The sequence below is a fragment of the Tachypleus tridentatus genome, chromosome 6, assembly GCF_004210375.1.
Source record: "Tachypleus tridentatus isolate NWPU-2018 chromosome 6, ASM421037v1, whole genome shotgun sequence".
Classification (NCBI taxonomy): Eukaryota; Metazoa; Arthropoda; class Merostomata; order Xiphosura; family Limulidae; genus Tachypleus; species Tachypleus tridentatus.
In genome coordinates this window covers 104,207,607-104,232,773 of record NC_134830.1, presented here as the reverse complement: position 1 = coordinate 104,232,773, position 25,167 = coordinate 104,207,607, and the positions used below count along the sequence as shown (strand labels likewise).

Below are 25,167 nucleotides of genomic sequence, written 5' to 3'. Positions count from 1 at the left end.
AGGAAACATTATAATTTGATAAGGACTAATTTTTACTTTCTTAAATACGTTTTTGCGATTCATAGTTATATTTATAATACTACTGTTTTGTCTGCTTGAACTAAAAAAAATTGCATTATCAACACTTTTGTAAAACAACTAATAAAAAATATTTTACATATTTTTAGTTCATATCTATTTTTTTTAGATATGAAGTTAAATATTTTCTACTCGTTTAAAGATTACACATAGGATGAAAAACCTTTTAGTGAATAAATGGGAAGATATTATGAATATTCTCACTTAAGTAAAACTATATATATTTTTGGAACAAAGGAAGTTGTTAACTGTATCATTATAAGTGATTGCTATCAAGATTTACTCAGTTTATATGCATAGTCTTATACGATTAGGTTTATACATTCATAAAAGGAGTGTGGTGTTTGATAGTCATCATTGCTTACTACATATCTCCCTACCTCTAATATTTCTATCCTATATTAATTCAAGCTGTGCTCTTGAGAATATGTTTTACCTTTCATTTTCTCACCGTTAAAATAAAGCTAGAAGAATCAAATTTGGAAAACTGACTCCTGATAGAAAATGTCTTTATTGTATGGTGTATTAAAGCGGACACCAAAGGATATTAGAACGTCTCCTGTAGGTTACCCAATCGTGATAGAGGTTCAGGAGTAGGTTTGTAGGATCTCTGAATCCGAACTTGGCATCAGACGTTTTGTTCCTGGCTACCCTCTGGAATTTCTGTAGGTCATTTTTGAAACTGTGGTTATGCACTCAATCACAAGTTTGTTATTTGAGACACCTTTTTTGGTATCATAAGCAGATGTTTAACGTATCCCATTGGGTATTTTTATAAGTAGTTTGATATAATTTATGGTATTTATCAATATTTGGCCTCTGTGAACCATTCTGGGGCTTTAAATTCCGGATCTGAGCACGAGAATTGATGATGATGTAATAGAATGTTGCTTTTTGCCTATTTACTTATTTATATTATAAAATTAATTTTTTTTTTGCTTAGGGTTTTCAAGTTTTTCACTTAGTATTATAACTTGTTTTATTCATATTATATTTTTTTAACTGAAGTATTAAGTACAGAATCGAATTTAACATTTAATAAGTATATGTGTATTTATCTTGTCTTGTAAACAACGTGAAGTATGCTATTTTCAAACAATTTTGAAGATATAAATCACCAAGTCACTTGAGAACCACAAGTGATGTAAAACTACAGTGGAACGGAATGTATCGGGACTGTTTTATGATATCGTCTTCTTTGTAGCAGCGTGATGTCAGTTGATCGGTTTTTGGAACAGTATGCAACAGATCCTTCTGATGTAAAATATTCATCTATTAATATCATAACAATATACTTAGATCGGATATTTAAGATTTTTAAGACGAATACCACTTATATATAATAGTATTGGAAAACAAAAGAATAGGGATCAGATTGAGGTGCCACGACCACCCAGGTAAAGACTTGCATAAAGCAGTACCCAATCCAACATTTTGTAACAAACAAGAAGCAACTAACATAAAGGTTGGTAGCAAAAGTCGTCCACGCACTCGATGAATCGGTATATAACATAATCAAGAATAATTCAAGTCATGTGCACACAAGCTGCTTCCACAATATCACACAACTCGAGCAGCAAAAGGATGGGTATCCATGCCATTCTATACGAAAATATAACAGTCGAGTCACCTGTGCGTTTGTATCATTGATACAGGCACTTAGAAAGATTTGTTTTGTTTCTTTTTGAATTTCGCTCAATGCTACACGAGGGCTATCTGCGCTATCCGTTACTCTTTTACCAACGAATAATGGCATTGACCATCACATTATAACGTCCCAACTGCTACCCTTAGATAACAAGTCGAGTGCTTTAACTACCTAGCTGTGAGTGCTTAGAAATTATCATTCACTAGATAGACTATAGAAAGTGTGAGAGAAGAACGGTGTGCTTCGGACATGATAGTTTTACAACGGAAGCTTTTTCAATGAAGACTATGCTTCTTGGTTGTTGCACGATAGATAAAGCATGGTCGGGCGTAATAAGATTGACTTTTATGATGTGGTGAGGTTTCAAAATATTTTAATCTAAAGTACACTTTATCTACTACACAAATTTGTAAGCGTAGTAAACGATCAGCAAATCAAATGAATGTTCTATCAGTTGAACAACTTGCTTTATCTTTGAGCAGAGAATAAATGTTTTTCTTTTGGCTTTCAAAAAATTTAGCAGTAAAAATTCGAAACCAAGAAAAGCAATAAGTTCCTGAGGTTTGAAAGCGACATTCCAAGTGATATCTACTGTGAAACACGTGGACAGCTTTCCATCTTACTAGCCTAAAATGTAATGACAGAATGTGAACATTTCGACAAAGAAAGGTTTCAACGCAAAACATACTCAAAATTTGTTTGTTTATTATTTATATCTACGAAATAAGTTTTTAGCGCTTGCGTATTAAAGAAAGTTACGACATTTCTAATTTTAAGCGGTATGCGTTAATATGGTTGGAATGCTTGCAAGGATTATTTATATGGAATTTAAGGCTGTACTAATTACTTCACACCACGTGCTATCTTTCGACTCTATAATAAAGAAATGTACAATAAACCCGACTGAAACAAGTTGCTTCGTGAAAGTGTTTATATTATATGTTTTACGCGTACCAAATTATTAATGATGTTTCTCTAACTTAGAACCGTATTTTACAATCTAGAGAAAACAATCTGCAAAATAAATGTATAATTCTGATATGTGTCTTCTTCGTGCAGAAACCAAAGTTATTTTATATATTTTAGTACTTCGACAGATCCGTATAACACATTTGATCTTGTTAGAACAATACAATTTTGTAGCATATGCTAATTCTAAAGTATTCTACGAACGACATGTGTGTTTAATGAAATTGAACAATTAGTATGAATGACTATTTTGTTATGAGAGGATTTTTTTAACCCGGCATGGCCAAACGCGTAAGGCGCGCGACTCGTAATCCGAGTGTCGCGGGTTCGCGCCCGCGTCGCACCAAACATGCCCGCCCTCCCAGGCGTGGGGGCGTTATAATGTTACGGTCAATCCCATTATTCGTTTGTAAGAGAGTAGTCGAAGAGTTGGCGGTGGGTGGTGATGGCTAGCTACCTTCCCTCTAGTCTTACACTGCTAAATTAGGGACGGCTAGCACAGGTAGCCTTCGAGTAACTTTGTGCGAAATTCCAAAACAAACAAAGGATTTTTTTAAACAAACGATAGCTAACTAAGATTTACGACGACTTATTGATAATAATCATAAATTTAATATAGGGAAATATGAAATGCGAGCTGTTATTTATTCCAAATATTTAAACAAAGCTACACAAAGGCTACCAGTGTCAGACGTCTGTAATTTTGAACATACAGACTAAATAGAATGCAGCAAGTCAACGGCGCCCGCTGCCGACTCTTAATTTACTCCAACTGAATAATTGGATTTGACCACCTCTGTTAAAACCGATCACGGATCCATATTGTGAACACCATTTTGCAACAACAACACGCGAACCACAGACCCTCGGTTTCACATTCCGGTAAGCTAAGCACTTAACCACGTCTGGTTCAATAAGCTTTAAGGAACAATAAGTCCATAAAGAATAAAAACTTCTTTTATAAAAACATAAACTTAAAAAAACATTAAAGATGTAGAGAATCCGTTTGTCGAAATTTACAAGAATATGGACGATACTTCTTAGCTTTTCTTTCGGATCAATTTTAAGTATGCATGTTAATACAGAAGGAGGAATGAGTTGATTCCATAAACTAAATGAAAGATAAATAAGATATTACTTTGTATATAGTGAAATAGTATAACAAATAAATGTTCTAAAAATCGACGCTGACTGAGGCTTGAAATCAAATGCTCTAACTCTACATCAGCGTAAACAATGTTATTTTTTTTTAGATTTCTCCCATTACTTGAACTTTGAACTTATTTATTAAATAGTTAGCTTTTAGGCCTAATCGTCACGTTATCATCTACTCTGTCAAAGTCTTGCCCATGTACCCAAAATTCCCTACTAAATTATAACCACAACATACTTCAACTATTTTGCAACTGCAGAGATCATTCACTAAACTAAGAGTGCGTGCAAATGTTTTGCTAAATCATATATTCCATTGGACATTGGTTAACTGCAAATTAAATTCTAATATTAAGAATCAACATTACTTTGAAAACTTTGGTCAGAACTGTCTACTTAGGCTACTCAATGCTCTTCCCACTTATCTACATAGCTCAGATTGCAAGTAGATATGTTTTACTGTTTACATGCGTATACGAAGAGTGAGATATGTTATTGAAGTATGTTTTATTTACTAAAATCCTATATGTTTGTAATAAACTGTTTTGGCATGAAAAATATTTAGTATACAATTAATCTGAAGAGGGGCACGACATACTATTAACGTGTTAATGTATTAATTGAACGCCTAATTTCTCAGATTTTACTTTTTATTTGTTTTTATTAATCTTATAAGCTTTAAACCATATTTAATGTAAACCAAAATGCATCGATTTGTGGAAAACTTTCCATGTATGCAATATTTTTAAAACCAAACATTGGAGTCCTAATCATGTACTGGAAATATCATAAAGTATGCGAAAAAAAATCATATTTACATGTTTTGTCTTACGTTTCTTTCATATTCTTGTTAACGAGAAACCCATTTTTTTCTTTTATATTGTATCTGTTACGCTACTGTAATATTTTTTATGTTCCAAAAATATAGTTCGAAATTTCATTATTCATATTTAATATTTTAATTTAAAGTTCAATATTCTATGTGGTTTATTTAATTATTTATTTCCAGTTGTTTATTTGCATCCTTGTGGCACAACGGTAAGTCGATGGATTTATAATCCTTAGTGGATAGAGCACATATAACCCATTGTTTAATCAACTAATTAGTAAAATAAAAAAGTTTACTTAAAATCTTAGTAAAAGTATCAAGCTGTTATTTTAAGATTGGTTTGTTTGGATATGTACAATAAGGTTAAGATTATTATAACTTGAACTAAAATCTTGAAATAATTATAATGATCTGTTTTGGTCGGTTTGTTTAAAGTTAAACACGAAGCTACACCATAGGTTATTTGTGCTCTACCTACCATAAGTATCGAAACCCAGTTTCTAGGGCTGTAAATCAGCAGACATAGTACTGTGGGGAAACATCTCTTTTAATATTCATTTTGTACTGTGTAAATATTTATTTTCTATCTAGTTTAATTAGTAAGTGAACAGAAAATTTTTATGTAATGTTTTATGTAATAAAACGTTTCATTTTCATATTTGAAAGTAATTTACTCTAAGCGAAAAGTTAGGACGTTTACTAGTGTTTTTTCACCTACTTATATTGAAATTTATAAATGTTTTCAAGATGAGGAGAAGAGCACTAGGAATATCTTTTTCTTTTGAATTCAGAATTATCTAACCATCAAACATAAAAGTGAATCTATATTATAAATAAACAGTATATTTTATTTAGTTTACTGATGTGATTTACCATTATACATACAGAAGTCTAGAAGGTTTTAGCTTTCCATGTTCATTATTTTAGTGAAAACACGTATATGAAAACAAGAATATTGCAATGCTAATTTGTGTAATGCATATGTTTCTTTGATACGAAAATAAATTAATTGGATACCAAAAGCTATAAGTTTTGAATTGTTTTAATATTTTGTGATGACTTTTGATTGAAAAATATTATGTGATTGTTAGCCATTAATGTACAAACCAAGCATTTTCTGGGACAGTTTCCTATTTTTATTTATTTTCTTTTCACTTATTTTTCAGTTCAAAAATGTCATATTGACTGAGCTATTCATGCGTTATTTAAGCTTACAATTACATTATTAATGTAATTACATTTTACATATTATTATGGTTACAGACAATGGACCCAGGTCAGGCGATTTTCTTTGCCACTGATATTCTAATATGTGTACTTAACGTAAGTAAAATCTCTAAGCATTTTTCAGTTCTTTAGTTTTGTTATTGACTTAATATATAGTTATATGGTGTACATTAAAGATACTAAATAAAAAGTAGTGAATTAATATCATTATTACTAGTAATTTCATTAGAATATGCACTTCTCTTGCTTCTGATATTAAATAAGTAATTAAAAATCAAATAAATTACGAATAAGAATACTAAGTCAATTACGTATAAATATTACACATTTATATTAACTTGAACGTTTATATTATGAAGTGAAATAGTCGCTTTTTAACCTAGTTATCATATTATTTCTACCCAATAAATACTGTAGCTAAGTATTAAAGAAAATATTGAATAATTGTAATACAGATTAAAACTAGGGAAACTAATCTATAAGCTTTTTCAATAATAATGAAAATGGGTAATATATAAATTTTCATTATAGAAAAAATATTTGGTTTCAAGTTGTATAAATGTCTCAGCAGGTGTTCATCACATTGTAAGTAAGCTTTTTCAATAATAATGAAAATGGATAATATATAAATTTTCATTATAGAAAAAATATTTGGTTTCAAGTTGTATAAATGTCTCAGCAGGTGTTCATCGCATTGTAAGTAATGAGATTATCTGTTGCTATACCTATTTACTTAGCATAGTATATTTTATAGTAATATTCACAGCAGAGCTAAAACATTAAGTGAACTATACTGATTAACTGACGTATTTGGTGTTTGTTGTATAACAAAATAGCAGAAAACGTTAATACCTGTTATATTGTACATGTATAAGATCATTTCGACTTAACTAATCTCTGTTGTTCCGTAAGTTGCCAAATGCGTATACATTTGTTTATCTTATGTTTTATCTATACTTTCTTGTATATCTCAATACCCCTATTTTTAAATGGTAAAATATTTGGGCTGTTTTTGGAGACGATGTTTTCAAATTTAGACGTCGTATTATTGTTTGGCAAAAGGGAGTTTTATCTTCATGTTATAGGAATATCTAAATGACTAGAATCTTCTTAAAAGTGTAGAAAATGGTATGAGCAGCATAATTATATAAACGTTACGGATTTACTGTTATATTTGTATTTTAATATCGATGCTCGTTTCAGTCAAATATATATTTAGAAATGCATGTAACTTATACTGTTAAATCGGTATTGTGAAATTCCCGTTTATTCACTAAAGTTCTAGAAGATTGTCGAATGTAAGAATTACCAATGTATTATGTGCATATGTAAACACCAGTAACTGTTAGTATTGTTGCTAACTGAAATTTAGAGAACCTTGCCTATGTTTATAAATCGACACGCCGAGAGACAGTAAATATTGTTGGTTTGCTACAGTTGGTATGCCATAAACCTCGGAAGCTATAACTGTGATTAACGCAATCTGGAAGCTACAGATATTTGACTACAAACCGTTTAAGTTCAGTGGATTAATATCGGACATTAGTATTAGTACGAAGAGATTAGATAATTTCAGCAGTAAAAAAAAAAATTCACGTGTGGTCAGCGAAGAATCTCTTCGTTAAATGAATTGTAACGACATCATCTCAGAATTAATTCGCTCATAGTGAACCCTCGATAAGATACCAAAGAAGTTCCAGATCAGATAAAACACTCAATACTGTTTGTTTGTAAAACTTGTCAATAAATCATTATTTGTAATAACAATTATTATAAATTGTATTATTGATTGCACATAAAAATATATTTGTATTAAGAAATAAAACCGTGTGTATGAATCTTGTTGATAAACACCATAAATTTGATACATTTCTATATTTAATTAATACCTAAATTTAAATTATAATTTATTTATTTTTAGACTATTTCAAATACTTCCCTGTGACAGAACAGTATGTCGGCGGACTTATAACCCTAAAAGCAGAGTTTCGATACCCGTGGTGTGGAAAGCTCAGATAGCTCTTTGTGTAGCTTTGTGATTAATTACAAAAAACTATTTTTAATTATAATACGTAACAGAAGTTATGCTGAAATAGGTGATGATTATTATTTTCAGTCAGTGATTAGTTTAATGCTGTAAATAATAATTTTGCATTTTGACGAAGAAATAAAGACCCAAGAAATTGCAGTATATACGAGAAATGTTAGCAAGTATGTGAACTTGTTTCATTAACATCTATTTTAAACCTAAGCTTATCAGCGAACATTAGTGAAATTACATTGTAGGATTTGAATTTCATAGAATAAAACACTATTATTTTGTCAGATATAGTGTCAGATGTAGGATTATTTTAGTAAAAATAATATAAGATGAAGCTACAACTCCAGGATGAAGAAACCTGCAAGAGGCGAGATTGAACATTTAGTGGAAATTAGCAATAACAAAATAGATTAATGAAGGCCACGATTGAGGAAGCTGCAGGAAATGTGCAAAAGAGCATGGATGAATGAAGCAAAAATAAGAGAAAATACAAAAAGACATCGGCAAAGTACAGAATATTATATTTACAAAATTTACAAAGTGAGAAATGGTCATAAGTTCTGAGATAAAACATGTCGAAACACATCAAGGACAAAAGCTCATGATGGTGAAAACAACAAATCTAAAGTGCTATAAAACCCAATCCAAACACTGTGACTATCTTTTAAGGTACGTCAGCAAGAGAATCGTCTAATAGATGACTTCACAAAATATTTTATTAGGAATTAGTCAAATTATTGAAGAACCTAAGATTCCTGTAAGAACACTTCCTGATAGTTGTGATAAATGGACTCCTTCATCCTTCTGTTTAAAGGCAGCAGTTGTTGGTAATGGACTAGAAATTCTTCTGTGTATTTTTTTTATTTTTTAGCATAAGCCATTTAAAAGACAATTACTAGAATGATTTGCTGAATGAACAGCTTAGGGAGACTAGAAAATTAAAAAAAAAGAAGATTTTGTTCGAGAAAATAAATTTTCGACTGTGCTTTCAGTTTTACATATTTCAGTAATGATTTAATGAATGCAATTTATAGATTTAGAAATATTAATGCTCGTAATACTCACGACCTTCGTTATTGTTATGGAAACTTAAGTTTGATATTCCATTGTTTTCTTTGAATAGTAAAATTGCTTAAAGAGCGTCTTAATCCAGAAAGGTCAGAGTTGTAGGACATGCTTCTTTTCTTATGTAGACGTTTGTATTGTTCTTTCTCAAAAGGAAGTTTTGATGTTACTTGATAAGCATAGCTACAATAGCTAGACACTTTTGGAACGTTTAAGAACGATTTCGGTAGTGTAAAACGTAACTTAGACTAAAGTATATGATTATTGATTTTTAACTAGAGTTTATGATGATTTATTATTTATTATTGACTAGAGAATATGATGAATGATTATTGACTAGAATATATGATGATTGATTGGCGAGTCTGTTAGTTTAAATATTATTCTAAGTCAAATAATATTAACTCAGTTAGCCCAAAATGTGTCAGCTTAAGACGATCTTAATCTGAGTTCGAATTCCTGTCACACCAAACATGTTCGTCTTTTCAGCCGTCTGGGTTAGGTAACGATCAATCCCACTATTTGTTGGTTAAAGAGTAGCCCAAGAGTTGGTGATGGTTGTGATGACTAGCTGCCTTTCCTCTAGTCTTACACTGCTAAATTAGGGACGGCTAGCGTAGATAGCCCTCGAGTAACTTTGTGCGAAATTCAAAATCAAACAAAAACAAACTAAATTGGCGTTCACTATGAATATAAAGCTATCAGCCAAACTCAGTTAAATTACCTTGTTGAATTTCAAGAAATAAAACTCTTTTGTTAATATTATGCTGACTAAACTTTGCATTATTCTGTTATCAAATAATGCACAAGAAACTATCAAATAATATTTTTGCAATAAGATTTTTATTATATTTTAACTTTTGTTTCCAGTATTGGCTTAATTTGTATATATCACCATCCCGAACGTATCATCTGATGATTCAATGCAAGTAATTTATTATTTAAGGTCCCTTTACGGACTTACAACAATAAAATCCCGGATTCGATTCCCAACGATGTACAAACCAGATATCCGAATGTGTCTTTGCTCTAAAGTAACAAACAATCATATGCATTTTTCATTTGTTATGGTACATTAATTTATAACATTGACAATCGATCGATTCATGAGGCCCAAAATATTTGTTCTAAAAATATAAGTCCAGAATTACAACATTAGATTAATAATTTACATTGTTATAAACGATATAAACTGTAATATCTGAACAAAAAAATCTAGAGAAAAACATGTTTTTCGGTTTACAGATCTACTGCATCTTGTGTGTTGTATCTCAATACCAAGAATACTTATCAGGAAGAGGCCGGTCTAACTATGGAAGTGAAGAGGTTAGAGCACCTTTTTATTTGTATTTGAACAGCATAGGTTAGCTTAAAGAAAGCTTGTGACCCAAAATATACATTAAATAGATTTTTATTAGGATTATGAACGATATTTTAAGTCTATTATCTGGAGTTATGCTTGCATTATGGTGTCGAACTCAGTAGAATCAATTACTCATATTCGCTGACTCTCTTTCATACGAAACAATATTAAACAGTAATTCTGCTGGATGTGACCAGCCGTATCTCTGTAATTTGTAAACTATATATATTTTTTTTTCCGTAAATACTATCGTGCTTTATGTGACAGAATGATTTTTTTTTAAACTAAAACATTTACGTTATGAAATTTGTTTTTATATTACGTCAAAAATTTCTTGTCCCTAGTACTAGGTAAAAAAAAGACTACGAAAGGTAAGTACAGTTATGTCAAATATTTAAGTGTAGCATTCGAGATATACAGTTTTGACAAATGGGCGTTATGGAAACGACAGGGGCCCGGCATGGCCAAGCGCGTTAAGGCGTGCGACCCGCAATCTGAGGGTCGCGGGTTCGCATCCCCATCGCTCCAAACATGCTCGACCTTTCAGTCGTGTGGGCGTTATAATGTGACGGTCAATCCCACTATTCGTTGGTAAAAGAGTAGCCCAAGAGTTGGCGGTGGGTGGTGATGACTAGCTACCTTCCCTCTAGTCTTACACTACTAAATTAGGGACGGCTAGCACAGATAGCCCTCGAGTAGCTTTGTGCGAAATTCAAAAAAGCAAACAAACGACAGTAACGTTTCCATAAGAAATACGATTTTGTCAATTTTTTCATTGTATTGAAAATTACGAACTGATTTTATTTCATTTTCTTTTCAAAAAGTTGTATTTTTGTATCAATGCTAGAAGCGTTGATTTTAATCAGAGACGTAGCCAAGTGGTCTCGGCCTCCTGAAAAATTCCAGATGTATTGACCACATATTATTTTTCAGCTTTTATACATCATAACCTCGTTTTGTATCACTTAGTAAAAACTTAAAAGTTCTTTGAACACTATTATATTTGATTTGTTTTAATAACCATTTTATTAAAAATGTACATAAATTTCATTATTTTTCTGACTCACTGCTAGTGTAAAATCTGGCTACGCCACTGACTTTAATAACTATAGATTAAGATGTCGCAAAATTTAATGATACACGCACACACACACACACATAACATTAATTTTGTGTGTTTATTACCATTTACAAAGCTTTTTCTAAAACTTATAGGCATTCAAACGAAGTAATACGCACTAACCACTACCTCTTAGTGATTGCTGACAGCCCCAGAAAAGATACTAAACATCATAATATAAGAGCGAAACAAACAAAGTTATTTTACTTGTTATATTCTCACTCAGCAGGCCTCTACTGCAAAATTCTGAATCTAACTCTTAACTCGGAAGATGTTCCAGAAGAATATTAGGAGAGTTTGCTGATTTTGTGTCGCAGGTGTGCGTGGCTAGTATTTCCCTTTGTAGTTGTGAAACTTATAGTTGGAATTTTTCTCTTGAATCCGGGACTTGGCTTGAAGCCTTTCTAGAAGATATATTTTGGAGCACAAGATGGTTACTTTCAGTGTACTCAACCTTATTGGAAGCAATCGTCCTTCATAGGGTGTTAACAACTCTTACACAATGACAGCAAAAGTCATAGACAAAGTTTGTATATTGGGTTTCAATGTACAATGAGTAAAACAAATAAAAATTGTTAAACGACTGACACCCATTTTACGATTCAAACCAGACCGTCTCTTTCAGGCACCATTCATTAGTATGGCAATAAATCTTTTGGTTATACTCATGTTAATTCAAACGTTAACGTACTCTCTGTAGATAGTTACCAACAAAGTACAGAGAGTACTAAAACTGACGACATTTTATAATTACATGTTTTTTTTTACTATACCAGGACGTTCAATTATTGCTTATGAGTTATTAATTGTATGCATACAACTTTGTGATTTTTATTTTATTACGTTAATAATGATATACGAATTTAATTTTGTTTCATGCTGTTTTGTTATTTTGCGTAACGTGTTATTACATGAGAACATTATCATTAATCGACTTTCTGATTCAGGAAGTCCATTTAGTTTTATCTTCATTATTTTAATTTTCGTTGGATTTTTTTCAATGCATTTATGAATATCTCAGTTATAATAAAATTTTATCGATTTTAGATATTTTTCTATATATATATATGTTTGTTTTAAATATTTATTAAAATGTCAACATATGCTGTTAATTTAATTTCTTTCAAAGTATGAGTATCAGATATCAGCCTGTGAAATTCTGTTCTTGTTCTTATCTTTGACATCATCATCTAGGATTCCTAAATACTTGTCAAACAAGGGAATATTTGTGTGAGAGACGTTTTTTTCTCCAGTAACTACTATGCATCATATTTAACATCTTTCCTGAGGTTTACCATCTTCGTAAAAGATATCACTTTCTTTTCAACTGCTATCACGCACAAACTCTTCATCGTCACTGGTACATTGTTCCGCAAAATTATCTTTACAAAAAAAGTCTCTATTTGTGGAATAGTTTTTATTCTTTGTCTCATTATCAGTCGGTATTTTTCCCTGTCCTTGCTTTAGTCGTGGAATAGTTTTCACTCTTAGTCTCATCATCAGTCCATATTTCCTCTATCCTTGCTTAAGTTATTCATGTGTTTTTAACGGATATATTTTCCAGCAAAGTACTTTGTACATACTCAGAAATCTGGTACGATTATACAAACGTTTGTTTGCTGTCCACTTTTGTCAAATAGAACGGTATCCATTTTATATTTCAAGCAGAAAATAAATAGCCCAGAGCCAACATTATGGACTCATCCGTGACCTAAAGCAAATAATTGCTGTCCAGTTATAAACTAGAACTAAAGACTGGAAATACATTTTAAATTGCTCCTTAGTGGCACAGGGGCATGTATGCAGAACTACAATGCTAAAATCAGGTTTCGATACCCGGAGTGGGCTGAGCAAAGAAATCCCACTGTATAGCTTTGTGCTTAACCTCAAACAAACAAACAAACAAACAATCATATTACATCGGTACTTAGTTTTGTCTTACGTCCAGATAATAATAGTATTTCCTGTAATTATACATCAATAAGTTATGTATATAGAGTAATCTGTATACGATATGGATACTAACATCTTTGAGAAAAATACAGGCTTATAACAAAAAGAGTTTGGTAACATGTTAAAGATTTATACCAACTCTCATTATGATTGTAACCGCTGTAATGAAATTATTTCTGTCATTCCTGATAACATAGGAGTTATTTCAAAAAAGGTTAATCCTACTTTCAAAAAATGACCGAAAAAATTTAGTGGAGTGAAAACAACCTTAAATATGTTATTCTCATGGCTTTTTATTATTTACCTTTTGATATTACCAGCCGTAAGCTTAAAAACTTTATTTTTCGAAACTGTTATGAATTTCAGAAGAAATGTTTTTATTTCATTTTAAATTATTTATTTTGTTATGTGTTAACACTTATGGAGATAAATTTAATAAGATTAATTGTGTAATTCAAAAAAAATTATTAAAGTGAATAAGAAAAAAATACGTATTAAATTATTTACTTCTACAATTTTGTGTTTAAAAACATCAATTAATTTAACGTGATCAAATTTTGTTTTCAAAATGCGTTATTATTCTCATCTTATGTCATGAGAACATTGTTCTTCGACAGTCCTTATTTAAATGCCACCCAATGTAGTACTAGGCTTAAAAACAGTACATTGTTATCTATATATACGTGAGAGATTTTAACCTAATAAACTGAAGTGTTTGTATTATTAATTTTGCTTGAAATATCTCTCAGTACTCTCAGAAGAGCACTATGTATTATAAAATATAAAATACTTTTTAGCAGCTGTAAAAAAGCAATTCAGTCACTACTTTTTTCCGTACTGAGCAAGCTTTCAACTCTTTTCTTTAAATCTTTCCCAGTCTAATTGAATATTCTATAATATTGCGTACCTGTTATTCCGATATTTACTTATATCATGGTCTAACGAAACTCTTGAAATGTAGTATTCGACCGACAATTTCGTTGATTGAGAGTATATTTGGCACACCTAATCATGTTATCAATAAATTACGTTTAAATATGTTAATTATATGTGTGATGATGAATTATTTGTGAAACTTTTAATAATCGGAAAAAGAATATATATATAATTGAAGGTGATATGCCAATATAATCAATGATTGTTAAGTAAACAAAATATTTTTTATAGTATGTAATAAATAATAAGGTAATTTAATTTCACTCTCACAACGCTTTATATTATACACAACCACCGCAATACTCGGTCAATACTCGATCAGTATATTAAAGCAATATTTTATACCGTTAGATAGGTTCTGCACATCACAGTCTAAGGTTGAGTGTAACAGACGATTTGAAAATTATTAAAATCGTAAAAGTTCTTTTGTCTCATGTTATTCATAAAAGGGTAAAATAATCGTATTATTTTTTCTAAGTATAAATTAGCATGTTATGTTTTATTTGGTAATAATTATAATTGTGTACTGTTTGAGATGTCTGAGGAGTGACGCTAAGACCTTGAAACTACAGCAGTATTGCAAGAATCTTAAATTATTGAAGCAATATCTATCTGCGAGGTCTCTGTACTGATAATGGCAATAAACAAATTTACCAAGTAATATTACACAGGTTTACTTACTGGCTAAAAATAGTGTTTCGAATACCTGATAACTGCCTGGGAATAGTCACTTGTTTTGTCGGTTCCGAAAACCCTAAAACAAAAATCAATGAGACTTTGATGCTTAGAGAATCTCCCCCGATGGGACAGCGCTAATTTTAAGGACTTTAAAACGCTAAAACCCGAGTATGATTCCATTACGGTGGACATAGCAGATAGCTCAATTTGACTTTGTTATAAAACAAACATACATTGTTCAGGAAATTTATAAACACCGTATTTAAAAGATATAGATACCATTTAATGATTAAATTTTATATAATTAATAGCTTTACAGTGAAAATGCTTCTTTGAAAGACTTTTAACTAGATCGTTTCTCTCCATAGGAACGAATGATCTTTGGGCTGTGTGTAATTAAGAACGTTGAATGTGTAATTGCTGCTAATCACATATATATAAGCACCTATTGGCTGAAAAGTTGAGTTTGTAATTACTTAAAATAGAAATATCTGAATTAAAATTGTTCACGACATTAAATTCCAACACTTTCTTTTCGTAAAATTTAATATAACTGCGGTTGAAAGTTATATATTCCTGGCTGTTGGTATGCAGTTTGTTTATCATAATATCAAACTCATGTCAAAGTAGGCATTATTGCAATGTAACTAAGAGTATAGAACTTATATACAAGGAATACCAGGTTGAGCCAAAACACGTCTTAATTATTACGGACTTTTGCTATGAGGTCAATCAACTTGCGAGACTACGTAAAACCATTTTACACTCGTGCATTTTACATTCGAAAAGGCCTGGCTTGGCCAGGTGGTAGGACGCTGGACTCGCAATCTGTGGATCGCAAGTTTGAATCCCTGCCCAACCAAACATGCTCGCCCTTTCAGCCATGTGGGCATTATAAACTGAAGGTCAATCAATCCCACTAGTCGTTGGTGAAAGAGAATCCCAACAGTTGGCAGGGAATGATGATAACTAGCTGCCTTCCCTCTTACACTACTAAATTAGGGACGGCTAGCGCAGATAGTTCTCGTGTAACTTTGAGCGAAATTCATAACAGACAAACAAACCTCTATCGCAATGAAATTTCCACATAAGTATACGTTATTGTTCAAAGTTTTCTCAAGTGCAATAATTATTTATATTATATTGCATTTTACTATCGTTGCAATTAGAGATGGTGTATTAATATTTTGTAAATACGTTGCTTACGTGCACTCAGAACTGAATTTTTAAAACTTTGTACTTGAGTTATTAGGTTGCATAAGACCTACAAAATGAAAATGATTGGAATAATTATTAGAGCAAAATCTTCTAAAATGATCTGAAGCCATAACTCATAAAGTACATTCTAGAGTTAAATTTCCAGACATTAAGTTCGAAAGAGCTTTAATGGTGCTAACATATTTAATTTAACACACCATTGAACGTCATATAATTGCTTTTTGTCTCATACAAGGAGCATTTTTCAAGAGTGAAACAGTAGAAAAAAATATTTTTTATTGTCGCCCATTAGAAGGTTGTAAAAAATAGCAAGGGTTTGCTAGCAAAAATGTGACTCTTTACATAGTTTCTTATACCATGCTTATGTCAGTTAAGTATTAATCTCGTATCATCTGTAATACGCTATATAAAAAAAAACCTCACAAATAAAACCTTATAAAGATAATAACTCAAAGTTTTCAAATTAAAGGCAAATCCAGCTGTATATAGAAAAACAAAATAAAACTTGCAAAGTATGGTATAAAACTACTGTATCTTCTTTGATATCTCTGTCCTGATAGGTAGATATTGCAATTATTACTGGCATGTGAGTTTAAAAGTTCTAAGTAGTCTCGAAAAGCTAGACTTATTGAATAAATATAAATAAAACTATAGCCAGAAATTCCTTTATGTTGTTTTTTTTAATTTTGGCGTTGCTATATTGACTGTTCTTGACTTTTAAACAGAAGTGTTGCCATTACTCTCCCTCTGATCCTTACCTGCTTGTATAATGTATTAGTCACGTGCTTTCTTAAAACTCAACTTCTATATTGCTAGTCACAAGCCTTCTAATTATGCAGTTTCCATTCTTCCTTCAACATTTATTTACTCTGACAGGAAAATAATATCTTTAACTTAATCAATGCAAAATCTTGGAACTGATGCTAAGGGGACACTTTTTCTATAGAAAAAATATATTTTTTAAGTTTAAAAAAAAAAAAACATCACACATAGCCTAAATATTTTACATTCATTGTACTACTGGCCACCCTATATAACTTTTAACAGACTTTGGCAGCAGTTTTTTTCAAACAAAATTTGTGTGACAAGCCATATATTTTATGTACGATCTCAACGATAACTGCACACCAGTTGTGTCATTCCTTCACCTACTTTGTTCCTGTTGAAGGTATGGTACCAAAAATACTCTCAAAAACAATCGAAACTGAATTTCGGGAAATTCTAAGAACTAATTATGAAAATAGTTTGCTAAAATTATTATATTCAACCTTTCAATTTCGCAGTTACGTCACTCTTCTTGGAACGGGTATGATCAGTTTTGTGATGAATTAAGTTGAATATTAGGTGACGGTTTCAGTTATTGCAGTGATGACATCCTGACTCCCCCTTTAACTGGCAACCTCACAATAAGAATGGTATCCTTTATTCGTGTTAAAGTGGCTTTCTGACTGTATAACATCCCATCGAATTTCTATTTTTGCTTTCTCACTCCTTTTGAAGGTCAAAACAGACTAACTTGCAAGCAAAGATGTGATGAGTTTGATATAAGGGTTTATTTTGCGAGTTTGTCAGCTTCCTCGTTTAGCTTTACAATTGCATTACCTGGCACATACATCCAGGAGATAAGCCTACTATGCAGATGCTTAGCTTTCTTCTAGTTATCTAGGAAACAAACATTTTGAATATTACTTATATCTATGAGTCACCCGCAAATATGTTGGTGACACTATATATATTTATCGTTAATTGCTTTCAGCATTCCATATGAAAGCTTGCTTTTGTATCTTATAGGTCAGTCTTTGTGCTGTTTGTGAGGAACATAAATGCTTCTCGAATTTTGTGATAGATATGATGATATCCAAGAAACCTGAAAAAAAAAGAATAAATAAATACTAGTCAACTACATCCGCCAAAAATCGATACAGAATGACATTTATTTGGACAAGATTTTTATGTTTGCTGAATGAATTCTTTTACTTATATGTTTTGCTTTAGATCTACCAATTAAAATGCCCCCTGTTAGTGCAACGTTAAGTCTACGGAATGGCTTTGCTCTAAGAAAACACAAACCAATTCAAATACAACAAACTGGCGTTTTGCCCTTGACATATAATATTACTAGGCCTATTACTTAATTCGTATTATGTCCATGCTACTTTAAACATTATTCGGTTATATCTATATTAATAATAATTAAATAGTTTGTGTTTCACATTTTTTAATTCAAATAAATAAACGAGTATTTTCCAGCAGTTATTTATGGCAATGTTGACGCTCCACTTCAGTTAATGTTCGTCTCTAGTGACACAACTTTACGTCATAGGTTTACGAAGTTAAAAACCATATTTCGATACACTTGGTGAGTAGAGCACAAATAGTTTATTGTGTAACTTTCCAAACTAAGATAAGTTTTTGTCAAAACGTGTTTTGTAAGTTAAAGTACCTTAGAAATAAATTTAACTTGGAGCGAATAAAACTGTTGTAAATAAATTTTTACATAAAAATTGTCTGCAATGGAAAGATTTTTATTTTGTTAACAGTATGACATTCACTATATCTTTCATTAGAGATCTGGACCAAGACAGTACAACGTGAGATTTGATAATTCTAACCAAAGATCTGAGCATTCGGAAGTTACCATAAAGATAAGCGAAAATGGAACCAAAACGTCAAGCCAGATTTTACCTCCTTTCAACTCCATCTCAAATTCACGATCCCAGAAGTCATCGGAACTTACGTCTATCTCAGAAGAACATTCTAGTGACTTTCACAGGAGTGTAGACGACACGAGTTGTGAGGAATCGGCTGGTTACATACTAACAAAGAAAAGTCCTACGTTTCTCTCGAATCCGCAAAACTCAACAGAAAAAAAGAGTGAGTGCAACAAGATCAGGAGTAGTTGTATAAATCGATCAACGTCACTTGGTGGAAAAGTATCTTGTGTCCTTTCACTCTCTCAAGACTTCAGTGAAGATAACCCACTGATAACTTCTTCTTCAGGGAATAATATTAGATCATTCCGTAAGTATCGGCAAAGCTCTATCAAATTAATTACTAGAGGCATTTTACGTATTACTTTTAGGTGTTATATTTTGTAACGTACTCAATAATCAACTGTATGTAACTCATGTTTTTATACCGTTGAAATCGTTTCTAAAGCTTCAAGAAAATTCCGGACGTTAAATAACACACTCATCGAGTGATGTCAATAACCCTCTAGCTCCCACCCAAAAAAAAAGACAACATAAATGTTTACATGACTTTCAAATTTATCATTTTTGTAAGCATTTTCAATACATATTCAAAGCTTACTCAAAGTATTCTTTTGGCCTGTGATAAAAATTTTAAGTATGAATTTACTGTAAAAAATTAATATATTTAAACATTGTGAATGATGTTGATTGACACTTATAAACAATAAAGATTTGATTACTACGCTTTTTGTTTAGTACTTTAATTGCTTTTGTATTTCACGTCAAACTACTCGAGATATATCTGCGCTAGCAGTGGAAAACTGGGAGGAAATCATCACCTCCTATCGCCAATTCTTGAGTTACTTTTTTATCATGGGATTGACCGTCAGCTATAACGAGGATATATGGTGGGACAGGGATTGGAACCTGCGATTCTTAGATGGGTGCCAAACGCCCTAAGTGCCCCTAGCTATTTTGAACTAATGGTTATTATAATATATATGTGTGTGTGTGTGTTCTGAGAAATGTGTTTTTTGTTGTTGTTGAAAATGTACAAAAATTTGAAAATCTGATAATGACACAAGAAATTATAAACGAAGTTACTGCAGGTATTTTAACACAGACATAAGGAAATTACTGTATTAAGCAAGTTGTTTTCAATCGAATGTCACTTGCATTTGTTTTTAAAATACGTTTTTGTTCACACGGTCCTCAATGAATGATGAAATAATATTATCTCAATAAGTACATATATAACAAACGTTTCATCTCCTAAAAATGATTCCATTTCAGCTTTGTGGAAGATAAGGCTTAAATGATTGCTTGAACGTGAACAAAATAGGGGTTAGTGGGTGGGGATGTGGGTCCTATTATTCAAGGTTTAAGAGGACGTTGTTGAACACTCTACACTTACAGTTGTGGGCACTTTATAAAAGTGCCAGTCGATCACGTTATTCAGTTCATAAAGTCAGACAAAGTTCTCGTGGCATCGGGAACTGTAACGAGGGACGAATAAACCAGTCTTAGATATCTCTGACCTAGTCATTTATTATACGTGCACTTTTAATATTCCATTTTGGTTAACAATTTTGCAAGATATGTATTTCTGTATATATACACACATTAAATGAAACGTGGGTATGTATTTCTCCCTATATTTTGCACTAAATCAATGCTTTTTCGCTCGTTTTTGAACACTGCATATCAAATAAACACAATTAATCGTAGAAAACACCAACATACTAAGTAGGAAAACAAATATATACCAACGAAAAATCAAAGAAGCCCTACATGTACAAGAACTAAAACCAAAATTGAACCAATACAAAGGAATATCTTTACACCTATACTAATTAATAACATAACATCTAACTGCAACGCCTCCTATAACCTCGTACCCTTTTACACTCTCGTCTCTAAGACATCTACCTAGCAACGATCAGTTGCAAGTTCTGTTTGTTAACCTGAAGATGACCTAAGGAGGTCGAAACGTTGTTCTATACTTTATTTTAATTAAATTTTTAATACCCGTATCAAACATCTTTAGAATACATTTTTACTTCAGTTGGGTTTTTCTCACCATGAAATGAATATGCCGTTTTATTCGATTTAATCCTCGCTCCTCAATGACTCAAAGGTAAGTCTGTGAATTATAAGTTAAAAAAGCAGGGATCCAATACTTGTGTTGAACGCAGCACGAATAACCAATTGTACGGCTTTGTGCTGAAAAACAAACAGAAAGACAAAACTTAACATTTTATTATGTGTACAGAATTTAACATAATAATGTTTTGTATTAAATTTAAACAAAGTACTTGAGGGCTATCTGTGCTACAGGAAAAGTTACTACTCATCGCCAGCTACCCTCGACTCTTGGACTACTCTTTTACCAACTAATAATGGGATTGACTGTGACTTTCTAACACTCATACGGTTGAAAGGGCGAGCATATCTGATTTGTTACATTAGATTTGCTGTCGATAGGATAATTTCAAAGCTTTTATTCTAGTTTACAGCCATATCACCTTTCAATGTTTTCCTCATACGTCACCTTTATAATTCTCTGAGTTAATACTTTTTAATGGTTTAAATTATCTAGTATCATATTTTCAGTGAGTATGAATGATCCATCAAATTACGAGTCGAGCACCATAACCACCTGACCACGCCAGCCATATTAGTTTCACATATCAGCTATTCACTGCAGTATTAACATTGTATTATGATGATGATTTAACAGTTATCATTCTTACTGCAGATGATGTTGACTTCCTAGTTCTTTAAACGTACAATTCTTTTCTTTATGGTGGAGTAAAACAAAATAACAGTGAATGTTTCTATTTCTCTCTAATTCACAGACTTGACAGCTGCTTCTAGGTCATGTCAACAAGAATGCAACAGAAAACGATCGAAGCCTGAAGGAACAACACTTTATTTCAGATCCTATACATGTCCTGTTGGATTTGATAATGCTACTGACAAGAAGACATTACCTTTCAAGAAGTTCAGTGACGCTCGACAAAAAATCAGTAGATTATCTATCTATTCAACAATTACGTGAAGTTTTCAAGATAAGTTTACAATGGTCAAATGCGACCTGAAGAACTGACATTTATGATCGATTTTGACTTGAAAAACTCCAGTAAAAATTATTTCATTTATATTCCTGATACTTATTTTACTTCTTCCGTGTCTTGCAGGAGTAAATCTTTACATTGTTTATAATTTTTATTAGTTACACTTTTTCTATTATTCATATAGTATAGCCAACAGTTTAAGTGTTCCCTGTTTTCAACAAATTGTTACTTAAGTTTCTATGATAAAAATAAAACACACGACTTTAAAAGAAACAAACAAGTATAAAAATACGGCATATGTATAGCTTGGAATATTGTATTTTTATAGAAACGTTTGTTTGTGGAATTTTTCATAAAGCTACACGAGGGCTACACTAGAAGGAAAGCATTTAGTCATTACCACTCACTGCCAAACCCCTAAGCTACTATTTTACCAACGGATAGTGGGATTGACCGACACAATATAACGCCCCCACGGTGTGACGGGAATTCGATCCCGCGACCCTCAGATCACAAGTCGAGCGCCTTAACCACCTGGATGTGCCGAGCCATTATAGAAAAGACAAATGTCATAACGGTAATAATTATGAATTAACAAAAAGGAATAAATGTATTAAATATATGTGTTAGGTTATAAATAAACATCGTTAGCAAAAAAACATATTGGTCGAAGTAGGCCCTTGTACAAAGTGCTAATGAATAAATAATATATGACTTATTACAATAAATAAATTACTGGTCGTTTTGGAAAATTTTCTGATATGCACTTGCTAATGATAATACAATTAAAATGAATTTTTTCAAGCTATAAATTACAAGTAATTGCAATAACGAATATTTACTTATTTACAAAGCTACACAATGGGCTACCTGCAAGTATCGAACCACAGTTGTTAGCAATAGAAGTCCATCAAGGCTACCGTTAAGCCACCAGAGTGTTTTACTGAAAATATATTTACAAAGCAAACAGAAAAGTAATTTGATAATACACAAAAATTAAAGCTTTCGATGAGCATCGAGAAAGAAAAGAATGTAGACTGCTTCAATATGAAATTTTACTTCGAAAATTCCATTTGAATGACGTTATAAAACAAACAACCAAAGTTCTTTCTCATGTTATAATTTGTTCTTCTTTGCACAGAATGTGTGACTGCATGCACATTGAACATAAGAAATTTGCACAAAACAGTTATAATGTAAAATAATTTTCACTAAATAATAAACACTATAGACTATAAACTTTGTTAACATAGTTTATATGTGATACAAAGAATAAGGTATAGTAGAGGGGTGTTCTTATAAAATATGTTTATATTTTAAAAAAATTATAATGTTATAATTTATCTCGTACGACTTTTCAATTTATTATGTTTCATATTACGACTTGGGTTTAGAAGTTAATTAAATTTCGATATGTATCAAATTTATGATATTTGCCAATATGATTGATTGAAGTAAAGTAGAGAACAACGTGGGCCCAAGCGTGTTAAGGCGTGCGACTCGTAATCTGAGGGTCGCGGGTTCGCATCCCGATCGCGCCAAACATGCTCGCCCTTTCAGCCTTTGGGGCGTTATAATGTGACGGTCAATCCCACTATTCGTTAGTAAAAGAGTAGCCCAAGAGGTGGCGGTGGTTGGTGATGACTAGCTGCCTTACCTCTAGTCTTACACTGGTAAATTAGGAACGGCTAGCGCAGATAGCCCTCGAGTAGCTTTATGCGAAATTCAAACAAAAAACAAACTTCTTGACAATAGGAGAGAATGAACTTTTCACATTCTTTATAAAAAAAACTAAAGTTTTTTATGTTAGTAGTTAATGTTTAATATGTGAAAGCTGATACTAAAATTAAAACACCACAAAGCTTTCCTAACACCCAATTATTTTATAACATACAATTTCAGAGTTAACAAGATTACCAGCTGGCCTTACACCCCCAAATTAGGGACGACTAGAAATTAAAAAAACAAATGAATAATTGTACTAAGAAGTTCGTTTGTTAGGAATTAAACACAAAGCTACATAATAGGCTTTCTGTACTCTGCCCACTACGGGTATCGAAACCAGGTTTATAACTGTGTGAGTGTGGAGACATACTGCTGTACCATTGGAGAGCTATACTTATAAAAGAAAAACGGAGTAAATGTGATTTATCATGATACTAAATATACTTCCTGTCAATTGCTTCAAATGGAATAAATATATTCCTTTCAAAAAAAGGAATTTCCATATTATATTTGCTACTTTATTAAGGGGAATAAGTGCACTCTCTACTTCCTTCCCCTTAAGAAAGAGCTATAACATTTATCAAAGTACCATAAAATACCATAAAACTCAAACTTTAACAGAGGATGTATTAGATGTATGAGGTATTTAACAGGTCAGATAGGACTAGATAAATGAAATAAACAAGCTAACAGAGGATTGCATTTGAAGGCAAAACTACCTGAAATTTTCTGACTGAAAAAGCTTATGCAAAGACAAACTGAAGTGTGCCATAAAGTGTCATACCACATAATTTTTGTCCTAATAAATAATGACATTTCGTCAAAAAGTAGTGTACATGCAACACCCCGAGAAAAGTGAATAATAATAAGGTTATAGCTTGAGAAAAACAAGAAGTGCCAAATCTCCTGGTTGGAAACAAACTTCAGATTCACAAACTCTTGTCTCTCACGAAACCTTTATTGCTTTTCTTTCTCAGATTCACTAAGTGTGATGAAATTGTCAGATGTAATAGAGACGTGGTATTCTATCAAGACGCGTTAAAAGATATAAACAAAACGCATTCCCAGGTTTTATTAGAATTTTTCTTTTTGCACTGTATAAGAAAACTATAAATATAGTGGTGAGCTCTACATTTATTTTCGCACAGCAAATACTCATAAACTTGGAATGACAAAATATCGTTTATTCTTTGAAATAACAACCTAACGGCCTATTTAAAAGAACATCTAATAAGCATTTGTGGATAAATTGTCTCGACAAAAATCAACTTTTTAATATATATTGTCACTATGTTTCTGTTTATACATGTGATATACTTAAAATTATTACAAAACATTTTTGAGACGTTGAAGTAAGAGTATTAGGAGTAGTTGCTTTCTTTAGTATTTTAATAT

General features: G+C 31.7%; 1 protein-coding gene across 1 annotated transcript in view; it reads left to right on the top strand.

Moving 5' to 3' along the window:
- Positions 1–23,294, top strand: part of LOC143251680 (uncharacterized) — an 83,941-nt gene extending 60,647 nt beyond the window's left edge. Inside the window, exons 6-9 of the mRNA XM_076502933.1 lie at positions 5,940–5,999; positions 10,255–10,335; positions 18,845–19,298; positions 21,829–23,294. Coding sequence (XP_076359048.1) covers positions 5,940–5,999; positions 10,255–10,335; positions 18,845–19,298; positions 21,829–22,031 — 798 coding nt within the window. The 3' untranslated portion in view covers positions 22,032–23,294. The remainder of the gene's footprint in view (positions 1–5,939; positions 6,000–10,254; positions 10,336–18,844; positions 19,299–21,828) is intronic.
- The last annotated feature ends 1,873 nt before the right edge of the window (positions 23,295–25,167 follow it).